Source organism: Python bivittatus, unplaced genomic scaffold (assembly GCF_059951505.1).
Source record: "Python bivittatus isolate LINGU-HERP-01145 unplaced genomic scaffold, Pbiv_v1 ctg000060_np1212, whole genome shotgun sequence".
Classification (NCBI taxonomy): Eukaryota; Metazoa; Chordata; class Lepidosauria; order Squamata; family Pythonidae; genus Python; species Python bivittatus.
The window spans coordinates 8,870,938-8,896,302 of record NW_028277044.1 but is presented as its reverse complement, the minus strand read 5'-3'; the positions used below and the strand labels follow the sequence as shown (position 1 = coordinate 8,896,302).

At 40.1% G+C, this 25,365-nt stretch overlaps 1 protein-coding gene across 1 annotated transcript; it reads right to left on the bottom strand.

The window, feature by feature from the left end:
• On the bottom strand, positions 1-24,053 carry OBI1 (ORC ubiquitin ligase 1). Its single transcript, XM_007427874.3, has 6 exons — positions 23,888-24,053; positions 13,609-13,744; positions 12,687-12,778; positions 11,048-11,296; positions 7,158-7,246; positions 1-2,585 (listed from the first exon to the last, which is right to left on the bottom strand). Exons 1-6 carry the CDS (start codon positions 23,957-23,959, stop codon positions 1,031-1,033), a joined length of 2,193 nt encoding a protein of 730 aa, XP_007427936.1. The 5' UTR covers positions 23,960-24,053; the 3' UTR covers positions 1-1,030.
• Between the last annotated feature and the right edge of the window lie 1,312 nt (positions 24,054-25,365).

Here is a 25,365-nt window from a genome sequence, read left to right as displayed (position 1 = left end):
ATGTTGGCTAATATAACTGTTTCAGCTATACTTGTACTATCCTACTTTACCAAAAAGTATACATGCTCCTATCAGAAAACAGGCTAATGAAAATTCAGAAAGGACTTCTAATTATACAAGTTCACAATCCTTTCTGTGTTAATTGAATACTCGAAGCAACATCAAATGGTTATGGTGCTTGTGATTTTTTTTATTCACTCCACATAGAAAATCATGCAGTATTAATGTAAAACAGTACAGTATTCATGTAAAATGCACATTTGGTAAACAAGCCATTAGCATACCAACCCATTTTTATGAACTACACAGACACAAATCACATACTGTTGTACAACAATGGAGCACCGGGGAAGTGGCGGGGGAGGGGGGAGAATTAAAAGCAGTGTTTAACCAAATTTTCTTTAAAAAAACCCCCGAAAACCTGGATTCTCCAACTGAAGCAAAATGACATTCCTCCAACTAAAGACTTGTCAAAGAAAGATGTTAACAGCTACACATTAAAAGCTATAAATTCAGCACAGAAATAGAGTGACTCATGCAGCTAGGAACAGGCAAACATTTTATTCTGAGAGCCAGGTTCTGAAAGAAGCCAGGCTAGGCAACAATTGTCATCAGTTTTGCCTAAGAAAAGCATCTAAACAGCTGTCCCACAGGTGCCTTACCTATAGAAATACTGGTTTCAATGCTAAACCATTTTGAAGATCTGTCACACTCAGTAACTGGACGTATAAAGAGCAGTGGACTTCATATAACCTAAACTTTAAAAATAACCCAAGATATCAAAACTTGAAGACATCAAGTGATGAATGTTCTGAAGAGCTTTCTTTAGTGAATAGCTCTATATTCGAGACACAGAGAGAGAATATTCAAGCTCCATCACTCAGCATTTAAACTAATGGACAGACTGAGATCAAAGGAGGCTTCATGAGAATATCCTGTAGACAGAAAATGGGGAGTCAGAACCTGAACATTTTCCACATTGGCACTAAATATATATTTTGCTTAAAAAAAACAAAAAAGACATAACAAATCAGTTCTTGGTTGTTTTTGATGGACTTGCACTAGACAGGCTGCTCTGAATTTTCCTTTTTGCTGACGAATGAATACTTTTGGCTTTTCTGTCAGGTATGAAAGATGATGACCAAGGAGACTGGAGTTGGTTATGGAGGTTCTGCAGCTCAGGAGCCACCTTAAATAGAGAGGACCCAAGTTTATGCTCGTCAAAAGATCCTTGAGAGCTGCTGAAGAGAAAGCTTGGGGAAAGCTCTCTTTGGAATAAGAAGCTCTGAGGCTTTATCTCACTTGTTTCAGAGGTCCGGCCTGCAAACAGTGGGAAAGGCTCAGTTATATCTAACGCAGATGGAGAAAGGATTGAAAAAGTTGCAAATTTCCATTCGTTTCCCTCTTCTGAATGATCCCTGGTGAGAGGACTTTTTAGAGAGCATTGCTCTTTCCTTTCCTTTTCATTCTTACCATTTTCATTTAAGTGATCAGGACATTGGGTTGTCTTGCAAGAATTATCCAAGTCAGAGGAGGATCTGGAAGTGTAATAGGGGCTCTTGCTGTTGTCTGACTCTGACATCATGGAATCCAGTTCAGAAATCTTATCAAGGTAAGCAGCATCCATAGATGCCTCGCTGGATGTTCTGGTGCGATTCATTTCTGAAGAGCGAACAGAATGCAGTTTTTTCAGCACACCTGGATTATGGCTTTTTTCACTTGATTTTGACAGAGACTCTGCAGAGTCACTTGTGGCTGTATTGGGTTCTGAGCCTTCAAAGTCCAAGTTGTCACCATAATGTGGCTGGCACCTGTTCCAAAAGTCTGGTTTGTCTGAAGAGAAACAAGCTTCCTTATTTTCGCCACTCTCACAACTGCTTACACTATGTTCTGGAGAATCTTTGTTACAATCATCTGATGCCTCACCAAAATCCTCAAATTCCAATTTCCTTAGGAAGGTCGATGGCTCACTTGGGCTTTCCTCTTTCACAGCAGGATCATCCTTATTACTGGGAGTGTTTAACTGCAAGCAACTGAGAGACAATGGGGTACATGGATCTGGAAGATCATAAAGTTCTTCTTTATAGGGTGCACAGTCCTCAATTTTATCCCATGCTGGCTCTGAACAGGTATCCATGTCAGAGCTGCCAATATCCAAAAGGCCCTCTTGAGAGCTTCTAAAAACATCTCTCCCAGCAGAACCTGGGGCAATAGAGTCATCTGAACAAGCCTGGCTAGCTGAATTTAAGCAGACATCGTTGCTGCTCCCTAAGAGTCCTGCTGGCTGCTCAAGATCACCAGGGGTATGACTACTGCATAAACAGGTTGTATCTATGGGATCTTTGGGGCTTTGGGTAGCCTTCCTGGGAGGACTTTCACAGTCTTTATCCTCCATGGAAACAGCAGTTACATTTTCTGGGCTAGTGGTTTTCCTCTGGTCCCATTCCCGCTTCATCTGTGCAATCTGTGACTCCAGGTCTTCTATATATGCGTCACTTCTTTCCAATGCCTTCTTAAGACGGCTTGTTTCATGCTCACATTGCTCCAGCTTGGTCTGAAGGGCCGCCACAGTAAACTTCCCTAACCTGTAAACAAGCAAGCAAACAAATAAATAAGCAGAAGCAACCAAAATTAAAGGAAGGACACAACACTGACAAAACTTACTGTTGTCAACACAATTTCCTAGAGGTAGTGTCAGAAGAAAAGGAAGGGGGTAGATCATTTAGAGAACATGCTATTTACTTCGGAACCCAGCATAAAACACAGAGAACCATGTTACGTATATTTGGAAATAAGGAAACAAGAAGTTTAACAACAGTTAACCAGGTGATCAACCACTTTCCTCTGTGAATCAGAGGCATCTTTCCAAAGTTTGGTGCCCAGACTCTGATCATAGAACGTAACTCCATAGAGGTGTGACACAAAATTTTACACAATGGACTACGTGATGAAAACTATAGGGCATCATCCATCCGGATGCCAGATCTTGCAGAGCACAAGCACAAGAAACTGTACCATCTCCTTCAACCACAGAAAAGTTGGGGTATTTCCACAGCCTCAGCCAACTTTCTTTTCTTGAATAACCCAATCCAGTTATACATTTGTCACTGGTATAGTTCAGCAGATACTATCTGACGATACCATGGTTATTATGATCCAGTTAGATTCTTTTTTTATATATATAGGCAGCTACATTATTATAAAAGGGAGCAGAGAATACTTCCAAAAAAAAAAAATGTCTATGGAAGAAAATGAAACCATTAGCAGTACTAAGGCAATAACAAGCAGATTACCCTTCCAGGGATTGGTCTTATCCTTTCAACTCAAATATGCATGAAGAATTATCCCCTAAAACAATGGCAGAGATTTATGATAACATTTGAACAGCAGTCCACATCTTGAAATATTTACATTCAATCATTCTTACAGCACAGCCGCATTTTACAATATACATTTCATCCACAATGTCACCTTGTCAAATATAAAAATGCCAATATGAAATTCAGTAATTGTCACCATCCTTTAGAAGGGCTTGATTTTTTTTTTCTTTTTAAAAGAGGGACTCATTTGGAGCCTTGCGATTATATTTTGCTCTGATGAATAGCTCTTGTTCTGTCTCTACAGGGCTGAAACTGTTAAAAAAAATCCCTTGAATAGCTTCTGCTTTCCTTACTTCAATGCCAACAGCTTGGAGAGAAAAAGCAACCACTTGAACAGGGTAGTATTCTAATAAGGATTCCAGCAACTCCTTGATCATTTAGCTTCTTAGTATTTTTTTTTTTTAGTTTTTAGTTTTTGTACTGCAACATGCTATGGCATTTGCCTTCAGGCTCCCAAATTGCTGAGGATCTAGGTGCATGAAGGATCAACCTTGCCCAGGTTGAGCCTAAAAGGTGGCTTGTTCTCTGTTGATCAAGAGGACAAGATTAGAACCACTGGGTCAAAAACTACAAGGAAGCAGATTTCAGCTAAACATTAGGAGCATCTTCCTGATGCTGAAGGCTCGTCTGAGAAATGGAAATTTAGTGCTTTGGAAAGTGGTGCGGTCATATCTACTGGTGGGATTTCAGGAGCATCTAGGAGCCACCGGTTAACATGCCTTAGCTGCACCCTGATTAAATACCCTTTATTGAGAGCACAGATGATGTTCTCCATGGTCTCTTCCAATTTTATGAACTGAAGTTGAGGCTTTTCTTCTCTAAAGAGCCAATTTAAGCAAAGGACTGGAAAGAGGGCCCGTATGGAATGCTCTCTCAAGCAAGACTTGCCTAGCACTGACTCTGTATTCTTTACTCATTTTGTGTGTTACATTATGCTGCTCCCTTTCTTGACCTTATCTATTTCCCTCTGAATTTGTTTTCTGTACACTTACAATCATAGTTAACTCATGGGGATGAGTTAAACGGCAAACTGCACATCTACTATGAAAGGACAAATGACAGAAACATCTAGCCTTGTGGTTGATTACTAATTTGCAGTTCCTAAAGAGTCGTAGTTACAGTGGTACTTCGGGTTACGAACTTAATTTGTTCCGTGACTCTGGTCGCATCCCGAATTGGTCGCAACCCGAAGCAAATTTCCCCATAAGGTTCAATGTAATTACCGTTAATCCATTCTGGCGTGGAGGACAGGGAGGCGGCTATTGCTTGGAGGGAGAGTCCCCCTCCCTACGACCACGTGTCAGGGGTGGAAAATGGCTGCGGACCACGTGTCAGGGGCGGAAAAATGGCCGCGGACCATGTGTCAGGGGTGGAAAAATGGCCACGGACCACGTGTCAGGGGCGGAAAAATGGCCACGGACCACGTGTTAGGGGCGGAAAATGGCTGCGGACCACGTGTCAGGGGCGGAAAATGGCCACGGATCCGGTTCATAACCCAAGGTGGAGTTCGCAAACCAAGGTAAATTTTTGTGGCCGGAGCTGGTCATAACCCAAAAAGTTCGTTAGCAGAGGCGTTTGTAACCCGAGGTACCACTGTACTCTGAACAAAGCTTTGTCTTTGCCAAAGTTGCAGAATTTAGCAGAGCCCATTCATATACAGATTGGACAATATTTTTCAATGAAAACAAGGTGTAATATGTTTATTTAACATGAGCCTGTATTAGAAGCACAGTCTAGTTTCTTATCTAGAGAAAACATTATACTCTAAAGCACCACAACTTGTTATAGCAAGGGTCTTTGCCCCCAAAATTCACAGTCACAGAGAAGGAACAAAAACTTATTGATCATAAAGGATTTATCTAGAAATATCAGATTTAGAAAGACTGCATCAACATATAGCAGCCTACCGTCAGTGTATTTCTAGTAAATCGCCCAGAGGAATGCACCCACAGCTGACTCTTTCTGATTTTTATACATCTTGTGCCATCACCCTTCCACTATATATGTATTTTCATACAAGCTGGGTTCTCAGCCCCCTTTCTTTTTCTTCTCCCACCTGTAACTTATCTGTTCCAGATGGACTAGCTTTCCAGTGTCCTTCTCTTCTTCTCTCCTTCTCCCACTGAACTTCTGTTCCCACAGCTAAGATATATGCACCAGTACTCTGCTTTCCAACTTATCTCAAATACTCTCTCGTACATTCTAAGGCAATGAAAAAGGCATGTACAAAGCAGTTATTGGCCTTCGTCTCTTTCCTAAAAACTTCACTGAACAAGATCTATTGGTAAGCCCTAGCAATTGTTTTCTGCTGCCCCCTTCATACTGCCTAAATGCTATTTCCCCAATGATTGCTATTTTCCTTTTCATTGCCATTTCCACTGATTCCTACTTCTCCCACCTAATGCTTTCGAATATCTTTCATGCTTTCTTATCTAGTCCCTCAACACTGGTTATTGTTTAATTCCTATTTCCTCATTGAATGCTATTTCCCTGGGACTACTTTGCTCTTCATTGGTATTTCCCATTGACCGCTTTCATGAAATTGTTCCTCACTAAATCTACCCCTACCCCCACCGCTGGTGCCCTCCATATGCTTTAGGGTTACACCTCCCAGAACTTCCCAGTCAGCCTGTCCCAATACATTGGGAAGACACCAGGCTGGGGAAAGATGCCATCATTTATGTATTATTGACACAGGGATAGAAAAGCTGGTGTCCACACATCAAGATAAGACTAAATGCCAAACATGCAATTCCAGGAAGCAAGGTAAGATCTTATTCACAGCTCCCCAATAAAAGGAGCTGCCCATTAGGACAAAGTTAATATTGTTTATACCAACCTCTTAGGCAGGAAGAGATGCTGAGATATGGGGGCAGAGGGAGAAAGTCTGACAGTAGAACGCACAGCTGACCAATGGTGCTCAGCAGCGTCACAAGCTAGGTTTGCATAGATTACAAATTGAGCAGGCCTGAGCCGCACAAAGGTAGATACCCTCAACTGCATTTATTCTTGAAATTTTTCCTGGACAGGTTACGGATAGCACTTTCAGTGGCTTTGTACCACGTTGTAATTACACTGAGATCTGGTTTGGTGTAATGGTCAATGTCCTGGAAATTTTGTTGGCCTGGATTGGCCGTTATCTCAGAGTATGACCTTGTAAATAAATGCACAAAAATGATAAGACTCAGTAATGCTGCTAAGATGCTATTAGCCTATGTGTCCATGTAGGCTACAAAGGAAGAATGCAACATTTACCCACATACATTGATTCCTTGTCACCTAAGGTAGGCCTATCCTATATGTAGAGTGGTGTAAAGGTAACATAGGTGTGTGTGTGTATGTATGACACGAGGTGTTCCTTTGCTTCCCATGGGGCTGCTTAATACTCAGTAAGAGAGGGACACTAAGGAAATATGGAAGCCTGTGGTAGAACTGCTTTATTTGAATGTCTCCACTGCATTTTTTTTCTTTTAGCACTCAGGGGTCTCCAATGAAAAAAGCAAGATATACATCTATATTACACAAAATAAAAAGCATAGAGATGTTGGGAAGGGGAAGCTGGTTATCAGACAGTCATTGTCCATGCTAAAAACAAATAACAAATGCATTTGAAACCAACCTGGACTGAGTCCATAAGCACCCTACAAACCACAAGAGGAGAAACTGCCCAGAATTCATTTTGGTTCCCTCACCTCATTGCAACTTCCCTTTTGGCCCTCCAAGAGTTAATCCCAGTGACATGAAAAATGCATGGAAGGGTTTTAAATATTTACATACCTCTGGGGCGACCTGCTTCCAACCTCAGCCTTTAGCTGTAAGTTCTCTCTCACAAGGCTACCATTTTCAAGCCTCAGTTTCTTATTCACCTATGTGGAAGTAAAATTATTAACAACATCAACAAACTAACATCTATTCAATCAGGCCTGATTTTAAGAAGAAGTGGATGAAATGTAACAACAGTTACGGCTGATGCCAATTCTCTGCTCCTAGAAATCCCTATCCGACAGAGACACCACTTAAAAATTACCCTGGGAAACGGCTGGCGGAAACTGACAAGAGAACAGACATTTTTAATTCATAATTCCAAAATATGCCGTAAGGCTCCTATCCAGGGAAATAAACAGAGCTGTGTTAGTTCAACCTGATGTCATTAAAGGAGATATACTAATGGCAATTCAGTGTTTCCTGCCTCCACTCCATGACTAAATTCTTTAAATGGATTGACATTACAGTGTGCAGGTATCAGCAAAATGAATGTTGAACAACTTCTTTGCTCTTCCAAGCAGACAAAGATTACTCAGTGGCATACACTTTCTTTTTAAAGAGACAGGTATACATACCTAGACACACACACACACACAGAACAAAACTGATGACAACTATTTATTTCCCATTTCACTTGAGCAACACTTCTGGAATGATGCTATTGATAAGCCAAATCATTTACAAATCCTGTGTCTCATTGAACAAAACAATTTTTTAAATATAATAAAGTCTACCTAAGAGACTTGGAAATGGCACGCAAGTATTGTATCAAGAAAAAGCTGTTTCAGAACACCCCAGAAGCTGCCTTCCACTGGGCTAATCTATCAAGCCAAGTATCCCAGGGATGAGCAATGTATGGATTCCATACTGCTTGTTGGAAAGGTACTTTGGATATAGAGAAACCAAAGGCAAGAGCATGCCACTGTAGACCAAAACAGTCATGTGCCCAAGGCCAGGAGGATCAAAGCTTGACTGATGGATAAAGGTATCAAGAACCAAGACGTGAACTTCCATATCAAGAACTGTTAGACCCTTCTCCAAATTGTTTTCTAAGTTTGTAATAATATTTCATGACAAGGCTGATGAAAACCAGCTGGAAAGAATCAAATTAATTTAGGTTATAAAATAGGAAACCAAGGAGAGCTTTGTGTGTATGTACGTGAAGCATGTAAGGGTTTCTCGCTTTAACAATTTGTTAGTTTCCTTCCTGCTTTTTGCCTGCTACTTCACTCACTGACTTTTCAGCAGTGGGAAACTTTCTGATATCAAGAAGCTACAAGACAACTTTTTGTAACTAGAAGATTACTAATTTAGATAACCTCTCTGCTTACATTACTTGGGAAAATCATGTTGATCTAATTAGTTGCGCCAGGATTGAGTAATGCGCTAAAGGGACCACCGTATTCAAGCTTTAATTCAAGAAACCTATGCAACTGTTGTACCATGTCCTGTTGCCTTCTGGTGATTGGGACCACCGGGGACAAAGATCCTGAGAGGAGAGGGAAAAGGTTCCTTATTTTTCCCCTTTCCAAGATTGCCCTTCCTAGCCTTGCTTTTTGCAGACCCAACAATAGCAATAGCTTGCGTGTTTTTGTTAAAAAAAAGTAGTGGGTAGTACTGTAGTATACCCAAGCTCAAATTATCCTACTTTGCACACATTATGCAAAGACCTAGCTCTCTGGAGAAGGCTCTAATGCCGGGAAAGGTGGAAGAAAAGAGAAGAAGAGGATGACCAGCAGCAAGGTGGATGGGCTCAGTAACAGCAGCAATAAGTGCACCATTGGAAGAGCTGAAGGACTCAGGGACAGATCACCATGGAAAAAATCTATCTATGTGGTCCCTAGGAGTTGAAAACAACTTGATGGCATGTAATTATTATCAATCAGTAGTCTATCAACCTGTGAGAACAAGAAATAGGGTAGCTCAGAATGTCAGCAATTCCTAGATGTGCCTGCCTGAGTGTTCTCCAATAAAACGTATGTCCCATGTACAAAAAGCCCTCTTCCTACAAGAGGCTTACTTTCTTTGTTTAGTGAATATTTCTCTCTGGTGAAAAGCATTCAAAAATATTACTTGCTATCCTCTAAGCAAAAGATGGATCATTTACTTCTTATAGCTGTAAGCGCAAGCCCTAAAATGAAAGGCTTTAGTGCAGGCTCTTTTAGGCCCTAAAATGTGCTGAGCCTTGTCTATTTTAAATCACTAGGACACAAGGGCCTTGTTTCAGTAAATGGAATCACACACATTATTGGTCAGCCCTGGAAGGCGAGGGGGCCTTGCGTCTCTCAGTCAGTCAGATGACATTTGCAAAGCAGAAGGATGTCAGCCTGATACATGATAGATTATTGGAATTCTGAAAGGAAATCTGGTCATCGATACTGAAAAAAGAAAAGCAGCCTAGTGCAATTAGCAGCTCCTGGATTGGCAAAAAATGATCAGTAGACAAAACAGGCAAGTGACACTGATAGTTAATGTTCTCCTTTAGGCTGTCAAAGAGGAAATAAACCTTCAAGTATTTGTGAAATGTATACAACATTAATTATAGCAATTAGCAACAACCAAAGAATTACACGGAGATATTCTCAGAGAGACAAAAGTCTAGAGTCTTCTAGATGTTTTGGAAGATATCATAGGGATGCTTCTTTTTAATTCTCTCTTGAGATAGAGGAATGGCCTCCATTTGCTCTTTGGGAATAAGGTGTTCAACACCATTAATGCAGCGGGGTCACAGGGGAGGTGTTCTTCCAAGATACGGCTTGATGCTGGAGGCTCAGCTTTTGGAATGGACAACTAAGATTGCTTAGTCAGTAAGTTGTCCTGAATGGCAAAGATTCAGCCGTAACGATTCATTTGTTAACGTCAAGATTAGACTAGACTACTGAAGTGCATTTTATGGAGGGCTGCATTTGAAGGCTGTCTGGAAAATGCAGTCGGGTCAAAGCAGTGGTGTCATCAGGGCAGGACTTTAGGGCAGAGGTTTGGGGCCCCACTCAGCACAGCGAACAGGTAATTTTCCCAGGGCAATCAAATTGGGTTGCCACATTTGAAAGAAATGAAATGGGGATTCTAAAGTGGGGAACCTGTAAAACCATTATATCCAGGGTCTAACATTATCTAACGGCAACATTGATTCAAGGTAGAGCTGCTTGGATTCTAATTAGAATTGGGAGTTAGCCACGTAGCTTTTGGTGTTAAAAGAGACACTCTGGTTCTAGCGCTCAGGACATGGATGGCTGTGGCATGTGCAACTCCAGCATAAGCTTGCTAACCAGGGCGAAGCAGTGACCACAGAAGAAATAACTTTCTCAGCTGCAGGGCATCAGTTTGCCTGATCCCGAGGGAGGCCACATAGTTCTGCTTAGGGAGAAAACTGTGTGGCAGGGAGCTGTCTGTTCCTACTTATGGGCCATTACAAGCATTTCCTCCTCATGTTACAAGAAAGTAAGAAAAATATATCACTTTGCAAGAGTGTTCTTCATTTAATAGGATATTTGATTGTGGTCAAACAAGATAAGGTCAACTTGACCATTACTGAATCTTTGCTTACTGTGAGCCCTTCAGGTAGTCCAGATGAGAAGCACCAACCATGAGTACTAATACTACCTTTATTGTAACAGACTCTTGCAAGTCTGAAAGTATATCTCTCCCTGCTTGCCTTCACAGTCCAAGAAACTAGGGAGGGTCCCTTCTGAGATGTTTGCCATGCCTCCATTCCTTCTTTGGGCTCAGCTGCCTCTTGTCTGTTGTCTAGTCTATGGCTCTTCTTCCTCTCCTATCTCTCAAGGACAGTCTCACAATCCATTACACTTACACAATCTGAGGTCACAACCCTCTTTGACCCCTACCCTGTCAATAGCCAATACATAGATTGCCACCCAGTTGCACTAATAGACATTTATTACCTCCATTAATTTTTCCATGTCATCCTTCACTTTCTCATACATATCATTTGCAGCCTGAAGCTTCTGGGTCCATGTTGCCAAAGTCTCAGCATCCACTTTGTGCTCATTGTCTGAGGGCTGTGGACTCTCCTGGGTTCTCTCCGGCACCTGCAAGGTCTCAGGATGCAGGACAGATTTGAGCTGGGACTCCAGGCTGAGGTTTTCTCCTTTCAGAGTTTCCAACTCTTTCTGTAGTGATTCTATCTCATCCTAGTGGATGAAAAGTCCAGAGTGAGGCAGAGTTCACAGATAAAAGAATACAAGTTTAAAGCAGAGGAAGCTGCAATGTTTAATTCTCAGGGAGAGTTTTGTAGGGTGACTATAATGCAGAATCAGATAAACGTTCTAGTTTTTAGTATTTCACCAAAGGACATATGTGTGTATATCATTTAGAGATACAGAGTTCTGCTGGATCACACTAAGGGACCATCTGGCCCTTGACCATCTTCTTTCTGACAGTAGGGTAGGCAGATCTGATTTATGGAGTCCTTGGGGTTCTCTGAGCTTGGTTGTTTTCTTGCAGATGTTTTGTTACCTGGCTAGGGTGCACCGAAGATGTTACCTAGTTGGGTAATGAAACGCCTGCAAGAAAACAACCAAGCTCAGAGAACCCCAAGGACTTTACAATGCAACCGTGAGCTACATATATTCTCTTCTATTGAGATCTGATTTAGTTGCTCTGCCCCTGACCTAAAGCAATGGGATCTGAAGCAATATAAAGGCTAGTTTTTGAATATATAGTATACATGCGTGTTGGGTATGCCAAGGAAAAGATGAGATCTAATATTTCAGGCACACAAGTAGTTAGCATCGGATATTTTGCTAAATGTCTTCAGAGGGAAAAATGAAAGTGAGCAAAACAATGGGAGGAAGTATGCTGAGGGACAAGTGAGGGTGGGATGGAAGGAGGAGGTAAGAAATTGCTGGATTTGGGGATAAAGAGACCCATGCTGCAACACTTCACTGCAGATCAACTTTGTTCCCATGTTCAAAAGATTCAGGTTGTTATTGGTTTTTGGCATTTTCTTAAAAGAACAACCAAGGATGTAAACTATGTTAATTATATCTCAAGTACCTTCAGGGAATCACTAAACGGGGCACTGATACACGGGACATTCCTTTTGCTTTAACCAATAACTATTTTTTAAAAAGGTACTTCATATTGAGATAGCATTTTTCAACAAGCTTCCAACACATGCTTAGTAATCCTCCCCATCATTCCAGACGGTGGACTAATTTCCCCTATGTCCACTAGGGAGCTTGATTAGAGCCATCCCTTTGCCTCATTACATATCCATACAACTGGTATAGTAAAAGGGCCAAGAGACAGGGGGACAGGAACTAAGGGGAACACAACATTCTTGAGTGGAGAATACCATACTAGAAATACATCAAAGCACACATAATCATTCACAGAATTTGTGTGTGGTTTTCCCTCATGATCAGTTACACCAGAGAGCTGTACCTACATCTTGCAAAGATGGTGGACTCACGTCAATACAAAAAAGCTCTTCTGGAGGTGCAGAAGTATGGAGTCTCCCATTAGTCATGCTAATGTAATAAAATATTTCTGAACCACACCTCTTTGATGTAGTCTTACCTCATATTCTTTGTGCAGGATCTCAAGTCTGGTTTTACGAAGCTGTTTTCGGATGGCAGGGCTAAACACGGGATTGCTTTCGCTTGTTCCTCCTGCAGCAAAAACAAAACATCTACTCTCAATGTTCTATTTTTTAAAAAACATACTTGCAGGGAATCAGATCAGCCTTAAATTATGCCCATCTTGAAAACAGCTCTGTGAAACCCTCTCTCTTTACACCTGTCAAAAATTCTTTCTGTTTGAGCAAGCATAAAAAAAGTGACAACTGCTTCACAGAGGAAGGGCACAATATGCCAGCCAACTATGAACAGATTTTTATGATCATCATCATCATCTAAAGCCAATTGGAAATCTGTTTGAAAAACTAAGTTAACAGGTTGCTGGGCATAGCTCCATGGAGCGCATGCCACTACTTAAGACAGGGATATGACTTTCAGTCCAGTTTCAAAAACTCTTGCGAGTCATCATCTGAAACTGCCTTTTCTTCCTTCAACTGTTTGCTGAGCAAGGAAGAAAACAGAGAGGTATCATGGTTAGCCTGTGGGATTAGGGGTGAGGAAACCCAGGTTCTACTCCACCCTCAGCTACAGAAGGTCACTGAGTAACTTTGGATCAGTTACTTTCTCTCAACTCAACCTATCTCACAAGGTTGCTATTGGGGGGAAAAACTGGAGGAGGGGATGTTATGTAAGCAACCTAGTGCTCTTGGAAGAAAGTATGAAAAGTGGGATATAACTCTAGCAAATCAATAAACAAGAGAGGGAGAGCACTGGTTGGACTCACTCATTTTTTTCCCCCTTCTGATCTCAAGCAAAATTGGCATCTCACCATTGAGAGGACAAAGGATTTTTTATCTTTATCCCTGTATTAGGGTATAACAAGACCCTGTACATATTTAAGGGGAAAAAAAGAATTACTTTACCTAGGACCTCTTTGCAAGGATTGTCAGGGGTGATGGGGATCCTACAAGCAGGACACTGGCTATTATTCTTCAGCCAGACTTCAATACAAATGGAGCAGAAGACATGGTTGTTGGCACAGATGACAGGATGACGGACCTTACAAGAAAGGAAGTGTAACAGTTAAATCAAAGTACTCTCTTGCTTGGAGGAAACAACAACAGCAGCAACAACAACAACTTACATTTGGTATTCGAGGAACAATGATCCTACAAGCTGGAGACAAGTTGTCCCCTGCCCAGGCCTACAATGTTAGTACCCACTCTACAACCACCTACCTACCCACCAACAAGGGAGGGCCAAATGCTCCTGCTTTTACCATTTCAAATCATGCCCATCTTCTCAAACAAGTCAAAGCTGGTTATATATAAGCATAAAATAAACAAAAATGGCACAGTGCCAGCTGTCAATATACAGTCAACCAGCATGCATAAAATACCTTTGATCATGCTGCAATAATAAACTTTACAATTATGGATTAAACTATCAGCCTACTTGATAGGGATGGAAGGGTTAGCAGTCTCTCTTTTCTGAAGGCTCTCCAAGGCTAGTGAAGACATTCATAAAAAATTTGCAACCCCCAGTTTACAAAGGACAATAATAGCTACAATAACTACCCATGAGAGATAAATAGAATTTCCACATTCAAAGGCTGCAGGAAACAGGATGCTAAAGGAGGCAGTTCAGATCAAGCTTTAATGGATTTGGAACATCCCTTTCCAAAAGCATATTTTGGGTGTCATGTCTTAACACGTAATAGCAGTGCATGGAGAAGGAACAGTTTGTCCTCAGTCCACCTCCATACTCAGCAGAGGGGTCAAATGGGGATTTCAACACTCAATCCCTAATATGCAAACAAGGCTCCATGTGATCTGGGAACACTGATAAAGTAAGTTCCTAACTGAGTCGAAACCTTTATTTTATTCAAATACATACATACAGACATCCCCCCTTTTAAATCTCCCCACTCAACATAAGGTCAGAAATCAGTATGAAGCTAGCACATGTAACTGCATGGCTCCACTCCATGTTACTTATGCTCATTCAGGTTCAATGCCCAAACAGATTGCAGCAGCGTTAATTCACCAACTTTCTTATATTTACATGGATCTCTAACAGGGTTATTCAGCATTTCGGATTCATAAGCTGCTTCACAGGGCAGCGGAAGTGTTTGTAGCATCATCTGCAACTCCTCAAACCAAGTATTTTTTCCCCTTGGGATTGCAATGCTGGCCTCCACGGGTGTACATGTTCCTTTGGAAGGATCAGATGTTCAAAGAAAACTGAGGACTATGCTGCAAAGCTGAAAGAAGGAGGCAGTGGCAAACCACTTCCACACTGCTGCTAAAAAACACAGACAAAAGTCAAATTGACTCGAAGGAGACAAGGTAAAGATGCTCTCAAATCAAGCTTTGCTCATTGTAGTTACATGAACACAACCTCACAGATTTTTTTGGCACTGTAGCAGAAATAGGTTACTTCCTAAATACATATAATAAATATCTAGGTACATCTAATATTAGCTTTATGTCATATTCAAGGGCAAGCTTGGGAACTAGAAATCTAACAGAGAAATTGTATTTGGTCAAGCTAAGCCAAGCTAACCTGTCTATGTTAGGCATTTACACAAGGTATAGCATAGTAGGAAAGATGTTGTTCAGCCATTCATCTCAATAAGGGCATATTTTAATTATCCCCTGAACTTGCATATATAAAAGGATGAAAAATAGGAAACATGTTAACAGCAGACTCTAGCACTAGTCCAAAGCACAACACTAAAATCAGGTATTACTAAAATATCTGGGTTACTGAAGGATCTTATTGTTAACTAGATAATGTTGCTGGCTGGGGAATTCTGGGAACTGAAGTCCACACATCTTCAAGTTGCCAAGGTTGAGAAACACTGCATTAGGCAAACACTATACTGCATATGGCCAAATGGCTTCAACAGAAAGTTCATAACCAGTCAGAAAAAGACTACATTTATATTCTCCTGTGTTTCAGACAACCCAGCATTATGAAACAACTGCCATCTCAACAATAAAGGATATTTTATTTTAAAAAAATACTTATTGGAAATTAAAAAAAAATCAAAACTAGTTTCAAATAATTACATTGTGCATTCCTTTCTAAGAAAATCATTTTTTAAAAAAACTGTCTTCCTTATCTGGCATCTTCAATTGAACTGTCAACTGGAAATGCTGGGACTTACAGTCTCAGTACTTCTGCAGAGTGCTGAATCAGGAAAAGTTTAGATGAGAAAGTAAGCCACTATCAAAATCCTTGTGGGTAACTGGATGGATTACCACTTTTTAGAAATTAAGCCTACAAACTATTCTTTAGACATCCTGTCATTTCCCTTCCTGAGCGTGCAAGGAACACATACTTTTCTTGAATGTATGTGTTTAATTGCCGATACGTACAAATGGGATAGTTTATAGGAGAAAAAGAAACCACTGTACTTTCCAAACAAGTATTATGATATCAGGCAGCAGGTCACCAGTAATTGGGTCCCTAAAACAAACCTAGAGGACAATGTAGCAAATACGAATTTCATCTGCCGTGCATATTTTCAAGTTTAAAGATAGCTAGATAATGGAGGGGTAGTCATTGTTCCCATATGCAGTAAGTTATCACAATCAAGGGTCACTGTCTGCCTTTTCAAATAAGTAAAAAGCCACATTAAGTTTCCTTACGTTTTGTGGAATATTTATTTTGCACAAAATCTAAGACAAAGGATCTGGAAAGAAGATAAAAGTCAATAACCTCCAAACTTTAGCCACACTGAAGAATCCACTCAGCCAATTTTCCTTCTCCCTATAGACAAAAGTCAGTGCTTTCCCTAAAGGGCAAAAAGGTTTTATTAACCCTGCTGAGATGTTCCCAATGCAAGGAACATAACTATCTTATATAGTATGCAATTCTGTATAAGATAAAATTCATCGGACCATAGAGAATTGGGTTTTAAACGTTTATATCTTAACAAGATGCTTATGTATTTTCCTCAAGGAGCAAACAGTTTACAGAAATAACTTTCTGAAGGACATTACTAATAAGATTCCTTTTTAATTGAAAATTCTGCGCAGGCGTTGGGATTTAGTATTTCAGAAAAACTCTACATTGCTTACTGACTCTTGCCCTCTATAAAAACATTCTTTGTGGTCTCTAAAGTTACTTTTAATCCCCAAAGCCTTTGGTATTTGAACTGCTAAGTTTGGCTTCCTTCAAGCAGTTTTAAGATGTAGCATGAAATTAAACACAAGCCTTATTTCTCAAGTGCTGCGATCTGTTGTTCTCAAAGTCAAGCCACCTTTGAGTTGAGTTTGACTCCAAGTGTCTTACATCCATGAGGTTTCTCATTGCTTTCTTCTTAGAATTTCTCCCCATCCAAGTACTAACCAGGACTGAACTTGGCTAGCTTTTATATAGCCGCTTATGATGCCCTACATGGACTCTGTACAGTGATACATCTTGATGGCAAAACTAGTCAGTTCTCCACTTATGCGTTATAGAGTGGAAGTAGATGAATCTCTCAAAGTGAAGAGAGGGGAGGGCATTGGTAATGTAGCCAATTTACACGCCACCACCCAAGGAATCAATTTTACAAACTCTGCAACTCTTGTGACATGAATTCTGTTTATCATATTTACATAGGATAATGCGGAAAGCTGGAAGTGTTTTTTTTTTCCATTGATTGGATGAGATGTGAGAGAAAAAATAATAATTCTATTTCCATTCAAATTCGACACATGAAACTAAGAAGCAAGAAATCAATACAGTAGCTCACTGGCAGAGAACAGGCACTGACAATTTCAAGACTGATATTCTGCATAAATCATTTATGAAATCCTCTGCCTCCAGGTGGAGACTTTCACCTGAAGCAAAATAAAACATGACTTGAAGGTACCTGGTAGAGCAATCTCATTGAAGCTAAGCAGTCCTGGATCAGCCTAACGCTTGGACAGGAGATTATCTGGAAGCCCTGGGTCTCTTGAGTAAGCATAAGTGTAACATGCATTGAATTGCTAACCATTTCACAAATATGAAATAAGAATGCATGCCTATTCACTAGGATTGCACATATATGAAAATCAAGCAGTCTAAAGAGACTTCTTCAACTCAGTGCCCTCCAGTGGTCTGTTACACTCTTATTCTCTTACCATTTGCAGTGTAATAATTCTGGGGATGAAGAATGCTGAATGAAAGCTGTGGCCAGCCACTGCAGGCCAGCTGATCCAAGGGAAAAGGTTAAAAGCAGTTTATTTTGAAAATTTTTAGTTCTGATAGGTACTTTAGCAGAACATTTCTGAAAATATCAAGAGTGAATTTTTCTTTCTAACCATGAACATTAACTTATAACTTAATAAAAAGGAAACCTTGTCACTAAGAATTCAAATGACACAATTTTTGGTTTTTTTCACTATGTAAATTTTATTTTGCTACACCTTTCTAGCATATTTCAGTTTTTCAATAACTTAAAAAAACCTTGAGTATTTCAAAAAGGCACCTATATTAAAAAATTAGAAATATGCAGAAGAAGAAATCTTTATGTGGTCAAGTACATTAGGAATATGCATAGTTAACTGACTGAAGGAATAATTACCATAAATCAGCTCTATTTTTTAAAAGTTGTGCTAATTCTTAAAATATTATCCTTTATAATGAGCATCCTTTAAATACTCATCTGTTTGAAGACTAATACAATATAAAAGATACATCATGAACCCTTGAATGTACAAATTCTAACCTACAGCCCATTCCTGTTACCCTCTATTTATAAACACCTATCAATAATTTCAGTGGGGTTTACTCCCAATAAGTATATAAAGGATCAAGACTTTGACATTGTTGCAATTCTACAATTGATACATTAACACTAACCCTAATGCTGAAGTTAAAAAAGAAAGAAAATAATATCCCATATTTCCAAAAACATCTTCCTGCCTAATATATAACTATAAAAATGATCAAGTTCCATATTTGCTCAAGCTGAAGCCCAGTTCTGAATATTTGGGAAAGTTTTCTGGAAGTAAGAGCAGTTCAATCGTGGAACTAATTACCAAAGGAAACCCTGAGCTCCCCCTCAACAGATGTCTTCTAGTTGAGGCTGGACAGCCATCTGTTGGGAATGCTTTGAGTTCCTGCACTGGGCAGAAGTTGAACTTGTCTGCTTAAATGGCCTCTTCAAATTCTATACCAGAGGAACAGGATAAATTATCTTACATAGGATTTTTTTTTTCAAACTTAATATTCTCTACTCCAAATGGCAGCAGCTCTTTGGAGTCTCAAAAAGATGTCTTTCCTACCACCTGCTACTCATCATTATTAACCAGTGAAGAAACTCAAGTCAGTAAGCCTGTTCTTCTCTTTTGTACCAAAACTCCTTTTCCATAAAGCTTCTTTTCCATGCTAGCAGGAACAATGAACAAGTTTTCTCTTAGGGATCAGCTAGAAATCAAATTCTGTTGCAGGACACATTCTTGCTTTAATGTCAAGCAGGAATATTGGTGTCAATATGAGCGGAAACTGAAATGAGACACTGCAAAACCGAATAGCAATTTTTGCATTCTTGGAGGGACCCCCATGTATGCATCTTATATTTCATAGATTAAAATAGTTCAATCCCTAAAACAGCACCAAAGAAACTATGGGTTTCTGAAGCCTATAGGAAGCCTAAGTGGACCATGGAATGTTGAGAGGATCTCTAGTGAGTCTAAGGACCTAAGGACCAAGCATCATAGAACTGAGAAATGTAAATTTGGGTTAATGGATCCATGCAATAAAAGAGGAAAAACTGAAGCTGATTCTACAAATAACTGATACTATTATGAAAAACACAACAGAGTACAGGTTTCAAGCACAAGAACTGAGAAAGGGAATTAGGCTAGGGTACTATCTACTTACGTTAGACAGCAGACATCAGGCAAGGAGAAAGGGAACTTCCAATTGGTTATGTCAGGGGCTCCCAAACAGAGTTGCAATCCTTACTTAGGATATATCGTAAGCAAAGTGGGAGCAAGCCCAGAATGAGATTTGAGATATGGCTGAATTCATGGATTTAGCCATCTAAATCTGCCACAGTAGCACTGTGATTGGTTGATCATTTCCTCTGGGCTTCCAACATGGTATTTGGTGGTATATATATGGTCTCTGACATGTATTTAGATGCATACATGTTAGTGACGCATAGTAATTTTATTTACTTTATACCATTATCTTAAATTTCTAGCCTGTCAAAATAGAAACATTTTCTATTTTGAAAATAGAAAAAAAAAAAAAAAAGCTCAAGATGACGAATCTACCAGTAAAGCTATTAAAAGTAAGCTTAAGTCAAGAAAGTATAATGAAAGTTACATGTCTTTCAGTAAGTGGCATATTTATTACTTGGTTAACCCTAACTAAAAAAATAATTACTTTTATTTGGGGGATGAGGTGTCACAAATTCATTTATTATTTTACAGTGATGGTATTGCAAAGTTTGAGAAGCCCTGGGTTATAACACGTAGGCTTGACTGAAGCATTTTGAAGTAGAATGGCATAGAAATATCTAAAATAAAATAAAAATAAAATAAAATAAAATAAAATAGTAAAAATGTGGGACTAGGTGACAAAAAGTCTATTCTCATATGACTACCTATGCCTGAAGAAGATTCTTGGTAAAAATATGGAGGATTACAAAGATTATGAGCTATACTGCTTTAAGTTTTCATTTTCTAGATAAAGTGATAAGTAACTCAATAAAATACAAGCCTGCTTCAGTTTCATAAACATGTTGTGGAAACTATGTGGCATGTCTCATCAAGAACACCAATGGCTTACATCCAGGATTTTCCTGCTGAAGATGCAAGGTCTCCTTCTGACAGTAGAAACTTCCAAACAGCCTTCCAACCCAACATTTCCACTAGCAGAATACGTAAAATCTGCCTGAGAGATTCTTCAAAGTATCACAGTTGTGTTTGAGTGTGGGTTGTAAGGGGAGGGAGAATCAGCAGAGAATCCTGCCTCCCCTTCCTGTCTTTTGGCTGGAAGGCCCTAAGCAGGACCTTGGGATGGCTTCTGCTGGTAGAAGAAAGAATAATGGATGCAAGCCATCAGTAGTATTGTTGTTTCCCAAACTCGTCCATTCAGAGTTGATATATTACACAGAAATCTTGCACCCAAACTGAGGATAACATAAGGATATAATCAGAAGAATTTTTTTTTTTTTTGGCTGGGATTAGGCATCCATCTATACCTAATACCAATGTTCCAGGAAAGCAAGTAGCTTCAAGAAATCCTGGAGTTAAGGCACCAAAGACAAGCAAAACCTACATATCCACAGTCAAACTTCACATGATCAAGGCCTGTGACTGACTTTAGAGTGTGGAAAGTAAGGATTCTAACACTGAGTGCTGGAAGGCATGGAAGTATTTTCTTGTATAAGGGGAGGAAAGGAATCTGTTGGCACTAACACCTCTATCCAAAAACAAGTCCATTCTCGCTAGTTGTCCCCTATGGACTAACAGCTGAGACTGGGCTCTGAAGGTAGAAATATGAACACTTTTAGACTGCAGCACATGTGAGCTGGCCTATATGGTCAACTTTTAAACCATGAGTGGAGGGACTGAAATAGGAACTTTTTGAGAGGTTTGGTTTATCTGCAAGATCCACCACCCTATTTCAGATTAAAGGCAGTGGCTTATTAGGAATCAGGTATACGTCAGGGTTCCACAAAATACTAAGCTATAAATTGTTTAGTTTTTGCTTAGCATGTTGCATGAAATTAGCCAATGTGGTTTATTCAATGAATAACAGCTTAGCAAAATATATGAACCTAGTCACCAGCTTAGAATTGCGTATTTCTAAATACATTCCTAATCCAGAGATGCTTTTCAGTGCCAGAAGTCAAGTCAATTCTTTCACCCACAAATTCATCTGTTTCTGCTCTCATTCTTGAGAGAGAGAGAGAGAGAGAGAGAGAGAGAGAGAGAGAGAGAGAGAGAGAGAACACTTTTTTTTTTTTACACTGGAAATGAGAAATTGCTATGTTTTGTTTGCTTATTTTCAAACAAAAAAATCACCTAGAGATTCCAGTCTAACACCTGCCCATTCCCGGCCTAAACTAATACATTTTTTGTATTTGAATTATACTCCAAACTACTCTGAAAGAAGGAACATCATAGTATACAATAATGACCCAACCCCACATATAATTGCCAATATTAAGATAATACCATCCATATTGAATGATCTTCAACCTGTTTCCAATACAAAATATAAAGCAAACAAGCTACTACTCTGGAAATTCAGGTGCAAAGTTAGGAGTTTGTTAATATTATTCCCACTTTGGGAGAGAACCATAATAAAGATCTCTTTGCTTATGCTAGTCTATGACCATAATAAATATTTGATTTGATGTCTTTGCTTTCTTTCTTGTAAATGAAACATCCATAGCACAATGATCATGTTTTAGTAAAGTAGTGGTTGAAGTTTTGGACTGGGACCAGGAAGAAGCATGTTCAAATCCGTTTGACCAGGGAATTAACTTGATTTGGGGCCAGTTCTCTCTCTTAGCTCAACCTACTTTATGGGGCTGGGATAAAATTAAGAGCATCCTATCAAACACACTGCCTTAAGCAATAAGAAGGCAGGGGGATAATAAATTTAATAATGATAATCATGGGTTTATCTCAGATTATGGTAACACCCACTGGGTTAAATTTTCACTGACAAGCGTTCAAAATATGTGAACACGGCCAGATTGGAACCAGGTGTACATTTAAGAGACCATACATGGCAGTGATCAAATGACAACGGCTTCTTGTTGGTTCTGCTTTTGTTTTTAAAATTTCAAGGTAACTGAAAATCCACTTCTTCTTGTATGAGCCAGCCCGTAGTCTATAGTCTTCATCAGAGGCCAGGCTGGATGTGTATCACGGAGGGAAGGAGAAAGATTGGTAACTCTGTGAGAAGGACCTCTTCTCCAGGAGTACTTTGCCTAAGGGAGGCCCTTTCTAAGGGAGATCTGGTTGGCTCCGTTGCTGCTGAATTAGGCAACAGTAAAAATTGTATTGCTACATCAGACCATTAGTAGATGTTAATACTACCTTGGTATTCTTTTACCTTTTACAATTTTTATTACATCTTTAAATGCTCCTTGTAGGGAGAAAAGTGAAGAAAAAGAATATAATTAATTTTTTTTTTCCCCTGTGGGAATGACATGTATGAGCAGAAGACACATCACCCCATTGTCAGATGAGCCTACAAAGACAATTCCTTAGCAGCCAGTTCGTAAGGGGGAAGAACTAAATAAGGGACTGGGCCATCAGGAGAACAGTCACAAATCCTGAAAGAAAGAGAGAAAAGAGTCTTTCTTCCTCGGACCATAAGAGTCACAGTATCAACCTCTGTGATTTCCACCACAAATCCAGGAGGGGTGATGGAAAGCAACTGCAGAACACAGATAAATAATACAGATCTGAAATCCTTATGGCTCAGAATGAGCTTTCAGTACCAGTTTACATTTTCTGACCTTAAAATCTTTTCAAGCTTTTTGAGAAGAAAAGTGAGGGAAACCACAAGAGCTTCAACATGGCCCACAGAGAAAGAAGGGCAAAGAAAGCAGCCTTTCAGAAATCAGTATGGGCTAGACCGGGGCTCCCTGTTACTCGGCCTACCTTGTTTCTAAAGCCTCCGTTAACCACCATCAAAATCCCCAAACACGCTACCCAAAACTACTGACAAAGCTAGAACTCTAATCAAAGGCATCAGCACGAATTACCACCCAAGGAGGAGACATAGAAGAAGATGGGAGAAAATCTCCAGTTCTGTCCCTTCCTTGCAGGGAATCTTCTTAATCCCTGCTACACTCACATGGCAGCAACAGTATTTTTCGGGAGCCACCAATTAAAGTACTCCGTAAAGCGGAAATACAGCTTCCCGAAAGCAGAATCCCCGGTATGCTCCAAAACCGTTCCACCTAAGGCCTCCCTTCTTCCTCCAATCTCTAAAAGCAACCGCAGCCTCTAGCTTTCGGCGAGCTGTTTGAAAGCTAGGACAAAGCTAGAATTTAGAAATAACCACGCGTTAAGGCTACACGATGCTTTAGGAGAAGAAAAAAAATCCCTGGAATCAATAGCCGTCTCCTCCTTTCCCAAGCAGGGCATTTCTGCGTTCCACACACATTTAAAAGGGAGTGGCGTCGGCGCCGGACACATTAAACTCCGCACGGTCCCTTTGTAACATAAACGCGAGTGTCGTTACCTTTCCCAAGCAAATGTGGCAAGTGATGGGCAGCGTGAGAGACAATGTAACACTCTGAACGTTCTGAGCCATTGTGACGTTTCGAATCCCGCGAGCGTGAAAGTTCCAACCCACAAGCTGCAAGAACCGCAGCAGGAACGAAGGGAACCCTCACTCTTCAACTCTCACGCTGCTAAGGCTTCGAGTACGGCAAGCCACCAAGGCCAATTTCCTTCATTAGAGAGAACGCTTTTCAGAACTCTCCTCCTTGAAGGGGGTGGAGCTGAGAAATATGAGCTTCTTGAGCGTGATAACGCGCGACTCTGAGTGAAATTATCCTTCTCTCTTACTGTTTCAAAAGAACGGGGGGGGGGGGGGTAGGATTGAATTCGCCCCAAATAGAAAACTGGGACGTGTGGAGAATGATTGGAAAGGCGAGTTTTCGGTAATTCAATCGTTTCTGTACAAGGAAGAAGACGGTCTAAATCGTCTGATCCAGCCTTCCTCTCCTGAAGTCCATAGTAACCTAGTGCGGAGTCGAGTTTATGATTTACATCAAGAATTTAGAGCAGTGGAATCTGTTTAATATTACGTTGGTAAATTGGCTAACAGTTTGGGGTTGCAAACTCTGGACGGACACTGGATGGCACTAGAGACAGAAAACGTCTCTTTGGCGCCATCCGATGGTCGTGCAGAACATTGCAGCCAAAATGATGTGGCCCTACTTGCTACCCTTTGTGTCTAAACTGGGATTTGAATTTTCCAAATGGATACTTGCATTTTTTTCTGAAGTTGATTTTTTCAAAAATATGGATTATAACTAACATTATTTGTGGTTGTATACTTTATATATAAGAGTCAGTTTGGTGTGGTGGTTAAATCAGCAGGCCACAAACTGGGTGAGTTCCAGTCCCGCCTTAGGCACAGAGCCAGCTGGGTGACCTTGGGCCAGTCACTCTCAGCCCTAGAAGAAGGCAGTGACAAACCACTTCTGAAATCTTGCCAAGAAAACTGCAGGGACTTGTCCAGGCAGTCTCCAAGAGTCAAGACTAACTGGAAGACATGTGTGTGTGTGCGCGCATGTGCATACCTGTACATTACCAGGTACCAGCCAATTACATTATGACTTGGTAATACTGCTAATATGCTTTAAAAGTACATTTACCTTCCAGTATCCATGCTAACATGCATATTGTAGTAACTCTTTTTGCACTTCCTATGGTAATATTTTCATTACTCATATGGAAATATGTCCCATTTTTCTTGGGGCTTCCTTCTGAATAAACATCTACAGTTTTGGAGTGGATCTTTCTGAATTGGAACATTGCCTCCCCCAAGATATCTTCCAGCCCAGTAGTGTAGGCTGGCCGGCCTGCCTGCCTATATATGTATCGCCAACTATTGAGTTTTCTCATTGCTTTACACTGAGACATAAAACTGAAGTAAAAACCATAAACGTTAGGATAATAATTCAAAACCTGCTTTTAAAAAGGCATGTT

Bases quoted from the DNA above. Each gene is read 5' to 3' on its own strand.
- OBI1 (XM_007427874.3), bottom strand. From the start codon at position 23,959: ATGGCTCAGAACGTTCAGAGTGTTACATTGTCTCTCACGCTGCCCATC. The intron at 13,745-23,887 runs GTAACGACACTC...CTTTCTTGTAAG, and splicing joins GCCACATTTGCTTGGGAAAG to GTCCGTCATCCTGTCATCTG. The intron at 2,586-7,157 runs GTATGTAAATAT...GCTTGTTTACAG, and splicing joins GGAAGCAGGTCGCCCCAGAG to GTTAGGGAAGTTTACTGTGG.